Source organism: Dipodomys spectabilis, unplaced genomic scaffold (assembly GCF_019054845.1).
Source record: "Dipodomys spectabilis isolate Male_0828 unplaced genomic scaffold, ASM1905484v1 ptg000127l, whole genome shotgun sequence".
Classification (NCBI taxonomy): domain Eukaryota; kingdom Metazoa; phylum Chordata; class Mammalia; order Rodentia; family Heteromyidae; genus Dipodomys; species Dipodomys spectabilis.
This window is the reverse complement of record NW_024870804.1, coordinates 2684043-2697791: the sequence shown is the minus strand read 5'-3', so window position 1 is coordinate 2697791 and position 13749 is coordinate 2684043. Positions and strand designations below refer to the sequence as shown.

The 13749-nt window shown below is 49.3% G+C and overlaps 1 protein-coding gene across 1 annotated transcript in view; it reads right to left on the bottom strand.

The window, feature by feature from the left end:
- Otoa (otoancorin) overlaps positions 1-13749 on the bottom strand; it is a 58869-nt gene that overhangs the window by 25041 nt on the left and 20079 nt on the right. The window contains exons 10-14 of the mRNA XM_042689813.1: positions 11631-11770; positions 10659-10782; positions 7197-7412; positions 5898-6065; positions 4809-4949 (exon numbers count right to left, since the gene is read on the bottom strand). Of these exons, the coding sequence (XP_042545747.1) occupies positions 4809-4949; positions 5898-6065; positions 7197-7412; positions 10659-10782; positions 11631-11770 (789 nt within the window). The remainder of the gene's footprint in view (positions 1-4808; positions 4950-5897; positions 6066-7196; positions 7413-10658; positions 10783-11630; positions 11771-13749) is intronic.

Here is a 13749-nt window from a genome sequence, read left to right as displayed (position 1 = left end):
TGAGTAGCTAGAATGACAGGCATGAGCCACTGTGCCTGGCCAGACATTTTATTAGCATCAACACAGGGGGTTGACTTTGGTATGTCCATATATGCGGAAAATGAATGTTGATCAGACTCATCTCCTTCATGACTCTCCCTCATCCCCAAATCAAACTCAGTAAGCGTCATTCTTCCATATTCACACGTGGACATAAAGCATTTGGGCCACATTCAACCCACACACACTTCAGCCTCTCTATGAACCCTGCCTTACCCTCCCACCGCATTTCCACACACATACACACTGAATCCATTCTATATTCCTGCCATTCATTTCTAGAGTATGCACACTGCTCAAAGGAGGGTCGCCATGATTTTACACAGGCATGTACAGCATATTCGATGCAGGCGGACCCCTCACTTACACTGCCCATGCCACTACAGCTCTCAGTGAGCTCCATTTTGCCAACTTCCTTCACAGATGCAACAGACTTCCATATGTTCACCCTCCCACAACCTCTTTGCCTCCTCCTCCTCACTCCCCAATCTCCTCCAAGAGTCCCACAATTACCCTCATGTGTTTGCTAAAAATGAAGCTAGATCTACCCAGAATATCACAAATTAGAATACCCTAAAGACACTTGCACACCCATGTTCATTGCTGTACTAGTCACACTAGCCAAGCCATGGAGACAGCTCAGATTCCCCAGAATAGAAGAGTGGATCGTGAAAATGTGGTACCTACAGACAATGAATCATCTCTTAGAAAGCGTATTATGTTATTTGCAGGAAATGGGTGGACCTGGAACAAATCATGTGAAGTGAAGTAGGCCAACCTCAGAGAGACAAATGGCACATGTTTTCTCTCATATTCGAAAGCTAAATCTAAAATACATCAGGATAGATGACAATACATTATACAGAAGTCTAGGCATCCATCCACACACCGTGAGACCAAAGGAGGATACTCTCAGGAGAAGAACAGAAGGGTGCCATGCTTCTGTGCATCTGATCGTACAGAATAATACTTACTGAAAGGAACTCCAGGAAATTGAAACGAGGGTTTTTCTTTGCTTTTTTGCTGTTTTTTTCCTTTTGTCTTTTTCTTTATTCATTTAGATGTCTTTGGGAGTGTAAGAGGAGGCACAAAAATGGAGGGACAGAGGATAAACAAATGCAGCAATGGTACTCGTTAGTCACTCAGTTGAAAATGAACTACATTACTTGTGGGAGGAGGTGGGAGGGGGAATGGAGAGAAAGCAAGGGAAGGGTGACGTTGTCCAAAATGTACTCATTACCTGACGTGTGTAACTGTTACCCCTTTGTATATCACCTTTATAATATCAATTTGTTAAAAATTCAAAAATAGAGCTAGGATCGGACACCAGTGGCTCACACTTTTATAATCCTAGCGATCTGAGAATCTCAGTTCAAAGCTAGCCTGAGCAGAAAAATCCATGAGCCTCTTATCTCCAGTTAGTTACCAAAAAAGTCAGCAGAGGAGCTATGGCTCAAGTGGTAAAGCACTAGCTTTGAGCGAAAAGGCTTGGGAATGGCACCCAGGCCCTGAGTTCCAACCCCAGGTTTGGCACACATGTGCGTGCACATGCACACGCGCACACACACACACACACACACACACACGCACACGCACGCACACACACACACAATTTTACATATACCTAGAGATAGATATAAATGCTTCTGTATTATGACTGACAGTTGAGCAGAGCACTGCCCATTGAAACCAAGTAGGCACAGATCATCTGACTTCGTTTATCCCTGGGGAATCAGAGGCTGGGCTAGAACTGTACCATTCCTAAGTGGCTGAGGGGGGATTTGAACAAGGACCAGTGTAACTCCAGAGCTGTTACATTCCAGATGATTCTGTAGGCCTGCTGAGCACATGGCAGGGTTGTGGTATTTCTTCCTGCATTTTATGAAGCTGCCGGCCGTCTCTCTGTAGCCCCTGCTGACCTGTCCACCTGCCAGTCCTGAGCCCACGGTGTCCTGATGCTGAACAGATAGCTTGGGCTATCAGTACAGAAGCTTCTTTAGACCTATACTGGCTTAGGCCCTCCCTAGAGAACAGTCAAGAAAGATATGTGGGAGGCTTGGGACACGTTTGTTTGAAGGAATGCCTTGTACAAAGTGCCTAACTTGCAGATGCAATCAAGAATAACATTTGTCTCTTTTATAGACTCTGCAATCTGGAACATTATCCCCAAATAGACTAAATGATGAGCCAGCGTTGATGGTGGCTGTGATGCGATGGTTGTGGTCTTGAATAAAGGCCTGGGCCCAGGGATCAAGGGTGGAGGAATGTTCCAGACACTGCATGCACAGCCCCACAAGACACAAGATCAGGCTTGGGGAACCTCCTACATACTGGAAATAAAATCAGTGGTCATTGATTCATTTTCAACAAAAGCATCTGACCCTGAATGAAAACTTACTAGGTGCAGAGCACCAGTGGTTCCAGCCTATAATCCCAGCTACTCCAGAATCAGAGATCTAAGGATCACAGTTTGAAACCAGCCCAGGCAGACAAAGCCAAGAGACTCATCTCCAGTTAACCAGCAAAAAGCCAGAAATGAAGGTATGGCTCAAGTGGTAAAGCACCAGCCTTGAATGACTAAGCTAAGGGGCAGTGTACAGGCATGCCCTGAGTTCAAGCTCCAGTACTAACACACCATAGAAAATAGAAGTTACTACATGCTTTCTTATACAAGTTTGCTGACAGGGCGATCGCAAAAAGTTCATGCAACTGGAGGGTCCCTAGACAAACAGGGTGAACAAACAGGACATTAGAAAGGTGCCAACTGACAGGAGGAAAGATGAACCACCATGAAAACAGAAATCAGGAAAGCACCTATCCAGAAAAGCCGGACTGCCGCAAGAGAACAAGGAGGGGGGGTGGGGGCGGGGTGGAGACAACCAAAGCCCGCTTCTAAAATCAACTAATCCCCAAGTGTGCATGCGTTAACAATTAGTCAATAGAAAAGAAGATTGGGCCAGGCGCCGGTGGCTCACGCCTGTAATCCTAGCTACTCAGGAGGCTGAGATCTGAGGATCCAGGTTCAAAGCCAGCCTGGGCAGGAAAGTCCGTGAGACTCTTATCTCCAATTAACCACCAGAAAACCAGAAGTGGCGCTGTGGCTCAAGTGGTAGAACGCTTGCCTTGAGCTGAAGAGCTGAGGGACAGCGCCCAGGCCCAGAGTTCAAGCCCCAGGACTGACAAAAAAGAAAAAGAAAAGAAGACCGGGAAGATTGTCCCATAGCATCCAGCCAATGAGGAACCAGAGGAGAGACTTGAGCATCCAGCCAATGAGGAACCAGAGGAGGGACTTGAGCATCCGGGAACACATGGATAGCTGTAAGCGCTCTGGGTGTGCCTGCCCATCAAACAGGGGATCTAAAAGGCCACCATTGAAGTCTTGTTCTCACGGTGCTTGGTGTCTCCGAGCCTGGTCCGGTCTGTGTGTCTCCTGCCATGGTCCTCCCCACAGCTGCATCACTCAATGACTGGGACAGTCTAAGTCAGGATGTGCTATACAAACTCAAATGATGGTTCCAGGTACCAGTAGCTCATGCCTATAATCCTAGCTACTCAGGAGACTGAGATCTGAGGATTACAGTTCAACGCCAGGAAAGCCTGTGCCACTCTTTGATCTGATTAACCAACAACAACAGTAAAAGAAGCCAGAAGTAGAGCTGTGGCTCAAGTCCTGGGGCAGGGGGGAGGGGGAGAGGGGGAGCTGAGAGAGAGCACCCAGGTCCTGAGTTCAAACCTGGCTTTTGCACGCACATGCGCACACACACACACACAAGATTGCTCCAGTGATTGAATTTGATTGGTTGTTACACATCTATAGCTTGAGGTAACATCATCTAGCCTCATGAGATACCCCAAGCAAAACCCCCAAACTGACAGGGATCCTACCTGCCTTGCTCTTTTTTTTTTGGGGGGGGGGGGGGGGTGATCCGGTCATGGGCCTGAATTCTGGGCCTGGGCGCTGTCCCTCAGCTCTTCAGCTCAAGGCTAGCACTCCAGCTCTTGAACCACAGAGCCACTTCCAGCTTTTTCTGCTTATGTGGTGCTGAGGAATAGAAATCAGGGCCTCAGGCATGCAAGGCAAGCGCTCTACCACTGAGCCACCTTCCCAGCCCTGCCTTGCTCATTTCTATGTCTTCTCCAGACACAGGCATGGAAGGGTCAAGGTAAGAAAACGACAGTGGACTAATTGAAAAGAGGTTAGAAAAAGTTCTAGAGGTTCAGGGCCAGACACAATGCCCACTAACATTCACCATGCACCGCTCACGTCCAATGGCATGCCCCCCAGATCCTCATGAATGTCCCCCCATACCCATTTTGCACAAGAGAAAATTGAGGCATTGAAAGGAAAAGGAGATTCCCCAACACAAATAAAAACATGGGAGCTCGAATTCACATACAAGTCTTGTATAACTTCTTAACACCAGGCCGTTCTGTCTCCTACATTTAACCACACAGATATAAATAAGTGGCTTCTACCAAATTAACCCAAAACAAATCCCCCCTCGCCCCGCCAACCACCACAAGGCTGTCAGAAATAGAAGATCGGTGTAGCAAAAGGGGCAGCTTGGTGATAGAGCACTTGTCTAGTGTGCATGAGACCCTGGGCTGAGAGAAAGAGACTATGAAATAAAGACAGGAAGGAAGGAAGGAAGGAGGGAGGGAGGGAGGGGGGAGGAAGGGAGGGAGGGATGGTGGGTGGGAGGGAGGGACGATGGGTGGGAGGGAGGGAGGGGAGGGAGGGAGGGAAGGAAAGATCACCATAGTCATACCTGGCCTCTTCGAAGCTCCTTGTCCTTCAGGGCCGTGGCGTTGAATTGTGGCTCCCTCCATAAATCAAAGAGAGACACTTCCTTGAAGAAAGACCCTGGGATCTGCGCAATGCCTGAGGCAGGGTCTCCTCCCTCTACCAGCTGCAGAAAGTCAGAGAAACACAGTGACCGCCTTGTGTTGAAACCATTGAGATTTGGGTCTGAGCTGGACACCCCTCCCTGGGCAGTCTGCCCACCAGACCTGCTAAGCAGGCATATGAAGTAGGAGTCTTCATTGTCCCCGTTTTACAAATGAACCAACTGAGACAGAAGCCAGTAAGTGTGATTCCCACCCCAGCCCCACAGGCTTCCTTCTAGCCACATGTGCTGCTGCGGGAGTACAAGGGGGAGGTCTGAGGCCACACCCCTTCATGATTGGACACAGCCACCCGAAAAAGCCAGGAATCCACAAAGACCGCTGTCCAGTGAGAGGCAGACAGGCGGTTTGGGGCCTTGGGATGGGCTTTCACATGCAGCTTGGAATCCCAAGATTGTTAAGTTGAAATACAAACTTCTAAGATGTTAGACATCAGCCCAGTGGCTCACGCCTGTAGTCCTAGCTGCTCAGGAGGCAGAGATCTGAGGACTGAGGTTCAAAGCCAGCTCCAGCAGGAAAGTTTGTGGGACTCTTATCTCCAATGAAGCAGCAAAAATCTGAAAGTCAAGCTGTGTCCCAAGTGGTAGAACACCACACCAGCCTTGAGTGAAAAGGCTTAGGGACAGTGCCTAACTCGGGTGTGGAAGAGAAAGACAGAGAGACAGACAAGCAGATAGACAGACAGACAAGCAGATAGACAGACAGACAGACAGACAGAGGTTATAGGTCAGGAAATCTGGTTCAAGAAGAGTCTTCTAGCTTCAATGGGCCAAGGGAGAGGTAAGGCATCGGGAAGGGGCATTTTCTGGGTTCCAGACCCCCTACCATCCATCTCAGCTAAGAAAATCTCAGCCCTGAATGAATGAATGGTCCAAGGTCAGAGCCACTCGGAGAAGCGCCAAGCCCTGTGCTCCATGGGCCTCCCAGCGGAGGAGCAGGCCTCTGCCTCTCACCTTGCTCAGGATCCCTTGCTGCTGGACAGGTGACAGCTCCGACAGGTGCAGGGAGACAGTGCTTCTCAGGGCCTGCAAGAGTTCCCTGTGCTCCATGCTGTAGAGGGCCTGCGTGCCCACACCTGCCAGCAGCGCCCCCATCTGGCTGAGGCTGTGGAATGATGGAACCTGGCAGAAAACACCAGGGACAATGAGGCTCTACTGAGCCTCCCCATCCCCACCACCACACCCTCTGAGCCCGCCTCTAGCGCCAGGGGCTGGGATGAGTGACAGCTAGGGAAGCCAATGTGATCAAGTCAGATACAGAGCTTTGGAACCTTCCTTCCTCCACCTTCCTATTAAAAAAAATTCATTTCCATGCTTGGGGATTTCTCTTTGCAAGCTGCAGTCTGCATAAGAGAAAAGCATTGAAAGCCAGACACTGGTGGCTCATGCCTGTCATCCTAGCTACTCAGGAGGCTGAGATCTGAGAATTGAGGTTCAGAGCCACCCAGGGTAGACAAATCCAAAAGACTCTAATCTCCAGCAAAAAGTCAGACATGGAGCTGTGGCTCAAGTGGTAGAGAGTTAGTCTGGAGCAGAAGAGCTTAAGGAACCGAACCCAGGCCCTGAGCCTGAGATCAAGCTGGGAGGTGGGGAGGGAGACAGAGAGAGGGGAAAGAGAGAGGGGAAGAGAGCGAGATTGGTTGGGGCATTAGACAGAAGATAACTCTAACCAGAGCTGGGGGAGGGGGGGAATAAAACAGCCTTCACCACCCCCCAATTCAATGCTAATAAGCAAGTGTCCCAAGCCACATGGCTTGAGAAGTCAGAATGAGAGCTGCAGTTAAATAGCCCTCAGCCCTGACTCCTTACTCATCCATTGCTCCTGCTAGAGATGAATACAACTGGCTGTTATGGGGAGACTATTTGTGCCCCCCACAAAGCTCACTGAGGCCAAAACCCAACAATATGATAGCATCCCATGATGAGGCCTTGGGAGGTATACCTGGGGTTTGATGAGGTCTTGAAATAACTACAGGAGTGCAGGTAAACTAATGTGATCTGTGCCCTTCCAATAGGGGCCAGGGGGGGGCCTGTGTTCACTGAGGTCACGTGATGCAGCACAAGATGGCCGCCACCGCATACCCAGAAGGAACCTCAGCAGGAAATCCACCCAACCAGCATCTTGACCTTGAACCTCCCAACCTCCAAGAACCGTCTTTTGTTGGCGCCCCCTAATGGATCATATTTTGTGGCGAAAGCCTTTGCTGACACACCCTGGGCCTTGGCTCAGGCAAGTCAGAGGTGCCAGCTGACCTGTTCGTGGGCCAAGTACTTGGCAGACAAGATGATGATCTGGCTCTTGGCCCAGCCTGAGACCTGGTTGAGGGTGGAGATGGCGCGGTGCACAGCCTCGGGGGAGAGGCACTCCAGCTGACGGTGGGTCAGCCCCACGATGGCATCCGACAAGGAGCCCAGGGTGTCGTTGAGAGTCTGGTTCTCTTTGGCTATGTGAAGGAGGTCAGCCTTGAGCTGGGAGACAGAAGATGGGAATGAGCGTTGGCAGACAGCAGGGTGGCCGCCCCTGAGCCTATACTTGGGGTAGAAGGACTCAGCTTCCTCCAGAACTGGCCCACTCCAGCCTTCTGGACCCAGGGACCATAAACAAAATGGCTCCCACACCAACAGTGTCTCCTCTGCCTGTGGCTTTAATCCGTTGAAAATTCACTTTGGACTTAAGTATTAAAGTGCAGCTACACTAGATCATCCTTACACCTGGTAAGAAGAACACTTGTTTCCTTCCAACTCCTGTGAGTTCTATTTTTTCTTTTCTTGTCTTTTTTTTTATATCAGTCCTACAGCTTGAACTCAGAGCTTCAAACTCAGGAAACCTACACTTTTTTGCTCAAGGTAGGTGCTCTACCATTTGAGCCCACAGCTCTACTTCTGGCATTTTAGTGGTTCACTGGAGATGAGTCTTATAAACTTTCCTGCCCAGGCTGGCTTTGAACCACAATCCTAGAGCTCAGCTTCCTGAGTAGCTAGGATTGCAGGTGTGAGCTACCAGAACCTCATTTCCAGTGCTCATTTGTGGGTGTGTGTGTGTGTGTGTGTGTGTGTGTGCTTGTCCTGGGGCTTGAACTCGTGTCCTGAGCACTGTTTCTGAGACTCTTTCAAGGTTACATTCTACCACCTGAGCCACAGCACCACTTCTGGATTTTTCTGCTTAGTTTGTTGGAGCTAAGAGTTTCATGACTTTGCAGCCAGGACTGGCTTTGAACCACCATCATCAAATCTTATCTCCTGAGCAGGTAGGAGTACAGACATGAGCCGCTGGCACCCTCCTTCCAGTGCATTCTTTGGTTGTTTTTGTTTTGTTTATGTCAGTTGTAGGGCCTGAACTCAGGTTTTCTGTTCAAGGCCAGCGTTCTACCACTTTCAGCCACAGCTCCATTCTGTGCATTCTTATAGCAGCCATTTTCCTTTTGTGACTTTGAACTCTATATCCATATAGATGGGTGTTGTGGCTGCTGCTGCTGTTTTTGAACCGGTACTAGGGTTCAGAACTCAGGGCCTGAAAACTGTCCCTTAGCTTTTTCACTCAAGGCTGGTGCCCTACCACTTAAGTTGCATCTCCATTTCTGGCTTATGACTGCAAGAGTCTCATGGCTCATGTAACTGTAACCCCTCTGAACAGTATTTTCATAACAAAAAACTTATTTTTAAAAAGAGTCTCATGGACTTTCTTGCTGAGCTGAGTTCAAATTGGGATCATCAGATCTCAGCCTCCTGAGTAGCTAGACCTACAGGTGTGAGCCAGGAGCTTTTTCATAAAAAACAATCTATGTAAAAAGAATTTGCAACAGTACAAGAAAGTTAAAGCGACTTGAGAGCAGCTGGCTCACATCTGTAAGCCTAGCCACTCAGGAGGCTGAGATTTGAGGATTGAAGTTCAAGGCCAGCCCAGGCAGGACACTCTAATCTCTAATTAACCACCTAAAAAATCAAGAAGTGGAGCTGTGAACTCAAGTGATAGTGCACTAGCCTTGAACAAAAGAAGCTCAGAAACAGTGCCCAGGCCCTGAGTTCAAGCCCCAGGACTGACAAAAATAAAACTGGGCATATATCCTTCCAAGTCCTCCTGTGTCTTTATAAAAATAGTGTCCTTTTTGGCTTTAAACTTTTGTGCCATCACTGGGACTAAAACTCAAGGTCTAACAATGGCTCTTAGTTTTTCACTCGAGTCTGGTACTCTACCACTTGAGCCAACACCTCCCCTTCTGGCTTGTGTGTGTGTGTGTGTGTGTGTGTGAAAGAGAGAGAGAGAGAGAGAGAGAGAGAGAGAGGAGATTCTCATGGACTTTCCTGCCAGGGCTGGCTTTGAGCTGTGATCTTCAGAGCTCAGCCTCCTGAGTAGCTAGGATTGCAGGTGTGAGCCTCGGGTGCTATATATGTCATTTTTACAGAAAGTATGAACAGAAGTGCAATTGTGTGCTCTATATTTTCACGTAAGAGCATGTCATATGCACATTTGCACACTAGTAGGATGGTTTTAACAACTATTTTATCGCAGCGTGCCCATGCAATCACAGTGAAGTGTGCTTCAGTCTGTGCTGGTAAAGGAAGGCATCGCCTGTGTAGCAATGGCGCAGACGGCAGGGGTTTGACACCTGGCTCTCTAAGAGCGGCCCTAAGACCTCACTCACAATTCTTATGTGCTCACAACTCTTATGTGCAATCTCGAAATGGCCACGAGGGGCAGTAGAGTGAAATACAAGAAAGATAGCAGCCGCCTCTTGCCCCATCTCCTCCAACCTGCCCAGAGATGGGGACTGGCCAACCATCTGCGTTGCTAGGAGCCACCCAGTCACCCCCCCCCCCCCCCCCCCAGATATCTCCAAACTGAAAGGAGTGAGCTAGGAAGATAACAAAGGGCTCCCCCATATGGAATTACATTTGGCTTTCTTCTTGATCAAGACTCCCTTGCGGCCATAAAATACATGTATGTGCTTGTTGGAGGATCTGGATAAGGTTTTCTTCTCTTTGAAAACCAAAACACATTGACGGGAGCTAGATGGCCACCACGTGGCATGCCAGTGTCTTATTGGATCAGGGACGTCAGAAGTGTGTGTGTGTGTGTGTGTGTGTGTGTGTGTGTGTGTGTGTGTGTGTGAGACAGACAGACAGACAGACAGACAGACAGTCCATGCCCAGTTATTGATGGCTATATCAATAATTTGGCTTTTTCTTGAGAGGCCAAAAGAAGGAAGAGAAGAGGACAGAATTGCAATCTGAGTGGGGGTGAGGTGAGCTGGACGAGGAGGGGAGATGGTTTGCATTTGCCGGGCTGTCCCAAGCCTGCTCTGGGGGCTCAGGAAACACAGAACCTCACCAATCCAGGGCTCTCCATCCTGGCTTCTCTGGAACTCTGAGGAACTACAAGACCACACTATGGCCAAGGCACTGCCCCTAAGAAATCCCATGGGGTCTCACTCACTGGTGGCCCAGTGTAAAACTCAGCCTCGCCCGCAGGCCTAGTCCTGGGCCTCCTCAGTCCCAAGGTGCAAAGATCCCCAGATGACCCAACCCCTGTCTAGTCTGGCAGGGCCCGGCCCATCCCAGGGTTGACAGCGCCACCTGCTGGAGCCAGGATTTAGGTCCTCACGAACACTATGTGTCTACTCCTAAGCAAGGGCCAGGCCAGGCCACATGTGTTGCTCCTCAGTTCCCTGATCCATGGCCCAGCCCAAGCCCGGGACCTTGCGTCCACATCGGTACCTGCTGGACAGCTGCCCGGGAGCTGCGCAGGCGACTACACTTGATCATCTGGTGAAGGAGGACGCGGGCCAACGCAGCGTCCAGCGGCTCCAGGTCATCATAGAAACAAACCAGCAGCCCTAGCCTAGGGGAGAAGAGGAGGGGGCTGTGGCTAGTAGATTGGGGGACCTGCAGCCTCACAGCCCCCACATACACACGGTCACCATCACAGCAGAAGTGACTCTCCAGTATCAGCCTGAGCCCTTTACTATGCCCATCCTAGAGACCAGAGGTCACATTGACCCATTTCACAGAAGGGCAAACTGAGACGCTGGGAGATAAGGGAGTTCTTGGGGAAGTGGAGGAACCTGAGGACTTAAATCAGCTGATAGTCATCTCTCCTTCTGGGAAGAGTAGAGGGCCTGAGGAAAGGGACTACATTAAAGGTTTCCAAAGAAGTAGGGACCACCAGGAGGCTAAAGAATGCCCTGGCATTGAGATTCAAACTCTGGCCTAACCGGAAGTAAAGTATGTAGTTAGTGCTTTAGAGCCAACCAGAGTCTGAGACCTAGATCTATGAGGTATTTATATAACTTCTCCACAAGCTGGCTACATAGAGTCATGCCATATGTAGAGGCTCATAGTTCAAAGCCAGCCTGGGCAGAAAAATCTGTGAGATTCTTATATCCAGGTAACCACCAAAAGGCCAACAGGGGAGCTGTGACTCAAGCGGTAGAGGAGCCAGTCTTGAGCAAAAAATATACAAAAAAAACAATGCCCAGAGACAGTGCCCGGGCCTCAAGTTCAAGCCCCAGGACCAATACACACACACACACAGAACATCATTGGAGAGGATGGTGTAAGAGACCCAGACAAGCCTCCAGAGGGCGCCAGAGGGGCAGACAACCCCCCACCCCCACCACCAGCATGGAGATGGCCATTCAAACCGAACTCAGCCACCTCCCCGCCCCCACCCCGGCCCCAGGCCCTGACCTGTGGATGGTTGAGATGTTCCTCATGTCAAAGCTGGAGGAGCCAATCCTCTCCAGAAACGCCTGCGCTAGCTCGGGGGTGACGTCGTAGATGGTGTCTAGCTGCTTGGTGGCGTTGTCATAGCTGATGAACAGCCCCATCTGATGGGTGGGAAGGGTCAGGATAAGAGGATCAGGGGCCGTTTTGGGGCTCCAGGGGACCCCATCCTGATGGCCTATGTGTGGCCCACCCCAAATATTCTATTCTTGAGTGACCTTATTCATTCTCTCTCTTTTTCTTTCGCCCTCTGTCCCTCTAGGTAAGTACTTTATGTCCGCAGCCCTGAACTGGATGTCTTCATGGTCTCTACCTTCTGCCTCACGTGTGAATAGTCTACCCATTCAACTTCTTCAAAGCTCATCTTGGCACCTTAATTCCTACATTTGTTATATTAAGATCAAGGGACACAATCTACAAATTTTCTGCTTTGAAGAGTCAGAGGTTTTAGGTTTTTTTTAATTAAATGAGCAACTTTATAAATGACCCTCATGGTGGGAAGACTGGATTCTCCTTGTTGCTACAAAGCTTGGCGTGTATACTGTAAATCATATTGAATACTTCATCCAGTTTCTCTACACCCTTCCTTTTTGCCTAGATGGTGAGAGGCTCTGCTACTAAAGGGCCTTATCCATTTTTCTTGGTATTTCTCACAGAGTCTAATGTACTAGAATCCTATTTAAAGGGGATCATACAATTGTCTCGCCCTCCTGGGTTTTATCTTTGTCTACACAGAATCCAAAATCCTTCTCTCTCAGTGCTAATACTCAAAGTGTCCACTTTTCTTTTTCTTCCTTCCTTCTTTTCTTCCTTGTTTCCTTCCTTCCTTTTTTTCCTTTCTTTCTTTTGTGCCAGTACTGGGGCTTGAACTCATGCTCTCACTTGACTTTTACACTCAAGGCTGGTGCTCTACCATTTGAGCCACACCTCCTCTTCCAGCTTTTGTCTGGTTAATGGGAGAATGAGAGTCTCACAGACTTTTCTGCACAGCTGGCTTTGAACCACCACCCTCAGATCTCAGCCTCCTGGGTAGCTAGGATGACAAGCCGGAGCCGCAGGCACCCAACTCTACTTCTGTCAATAGCAGAAGCAAGCCAGTCACTTAATGGGGTCTCTTCTCTCACTGGCCAGGAGAGAGACGTGGTATTTTGTGTTCTGGATTCGGAGGCAAGCACTGGTGTCCTCAGGAGGACTTCAGTGCTGGCGTTGGAGAGTCGTGATTTTCCAGGGTTTTGATGTCACTGAGTCAGTGCCAGGACAGAGCCAGGTTGGCTGGTGATTTGCGTAACATTAGACACCTACAATGCTGCACTGCAAATGTTACACTTCAAATCCAGGCATCGCTGGCGCTAAAGGAGTTCTTCATAGAAGCCGCTGTGAGCCGGGCGCTGGTGGCTCACGCCTGTAATCCTAGCTACTCAGGAGGCTGAGATCTGAGAATCGCGGTTCAAAGCCAGCCCGGGCAGGAAAGACCGTGAGACTCCTATCTCCAATAAACCACCAGAAAACCGGAAGTGGCGCTGTAGCTCAAGTGGTAGAGCGCTCGCCTTGAGCTGAAGAGCTGAGGGACAGGGCCCAGGCCCAGAGTTCAAGCCCTATGACCGACAAAAAAAAAAAAAAGGAAGCTGCTGTGATTAGAAGTAGCTAGCAATTCAAACGGCCTTTGTGTTTGTGAGAAGTAGAGATTCCATAGCTGTTGACCTTGACTTTCTTAAGAACTAACATGGCCGCCAAGACTCGGCTCAAAGCCAACATTGCCTCAGTATCCAGTTTATTCCTATCAGTACTTGTCATTTGTCTACCATGCTTTTTCGATTCTTAGCTCTCCTGGGCTAAAACTCTAGAACTGTACCATGGACCACTCCAGGCCATGTTCCAAGTTTTCTGTTTTTGTCTTGTTCTGTTTTGTTAGTCATAGGGCTTGAAGTCAGGGCCTGGATGCTGTCTCTCTGAGCTCTTTCACTCAAGGCTGGTGCTTTACCACTTTGAACCACAGCTCCACTTCCAGTTTTTGAGTAGTTCACTGAAGATAAGAGTCTCATGGGGCCTTTTCTGCAGAGTTGAGGCCAAACCATGATCCTCC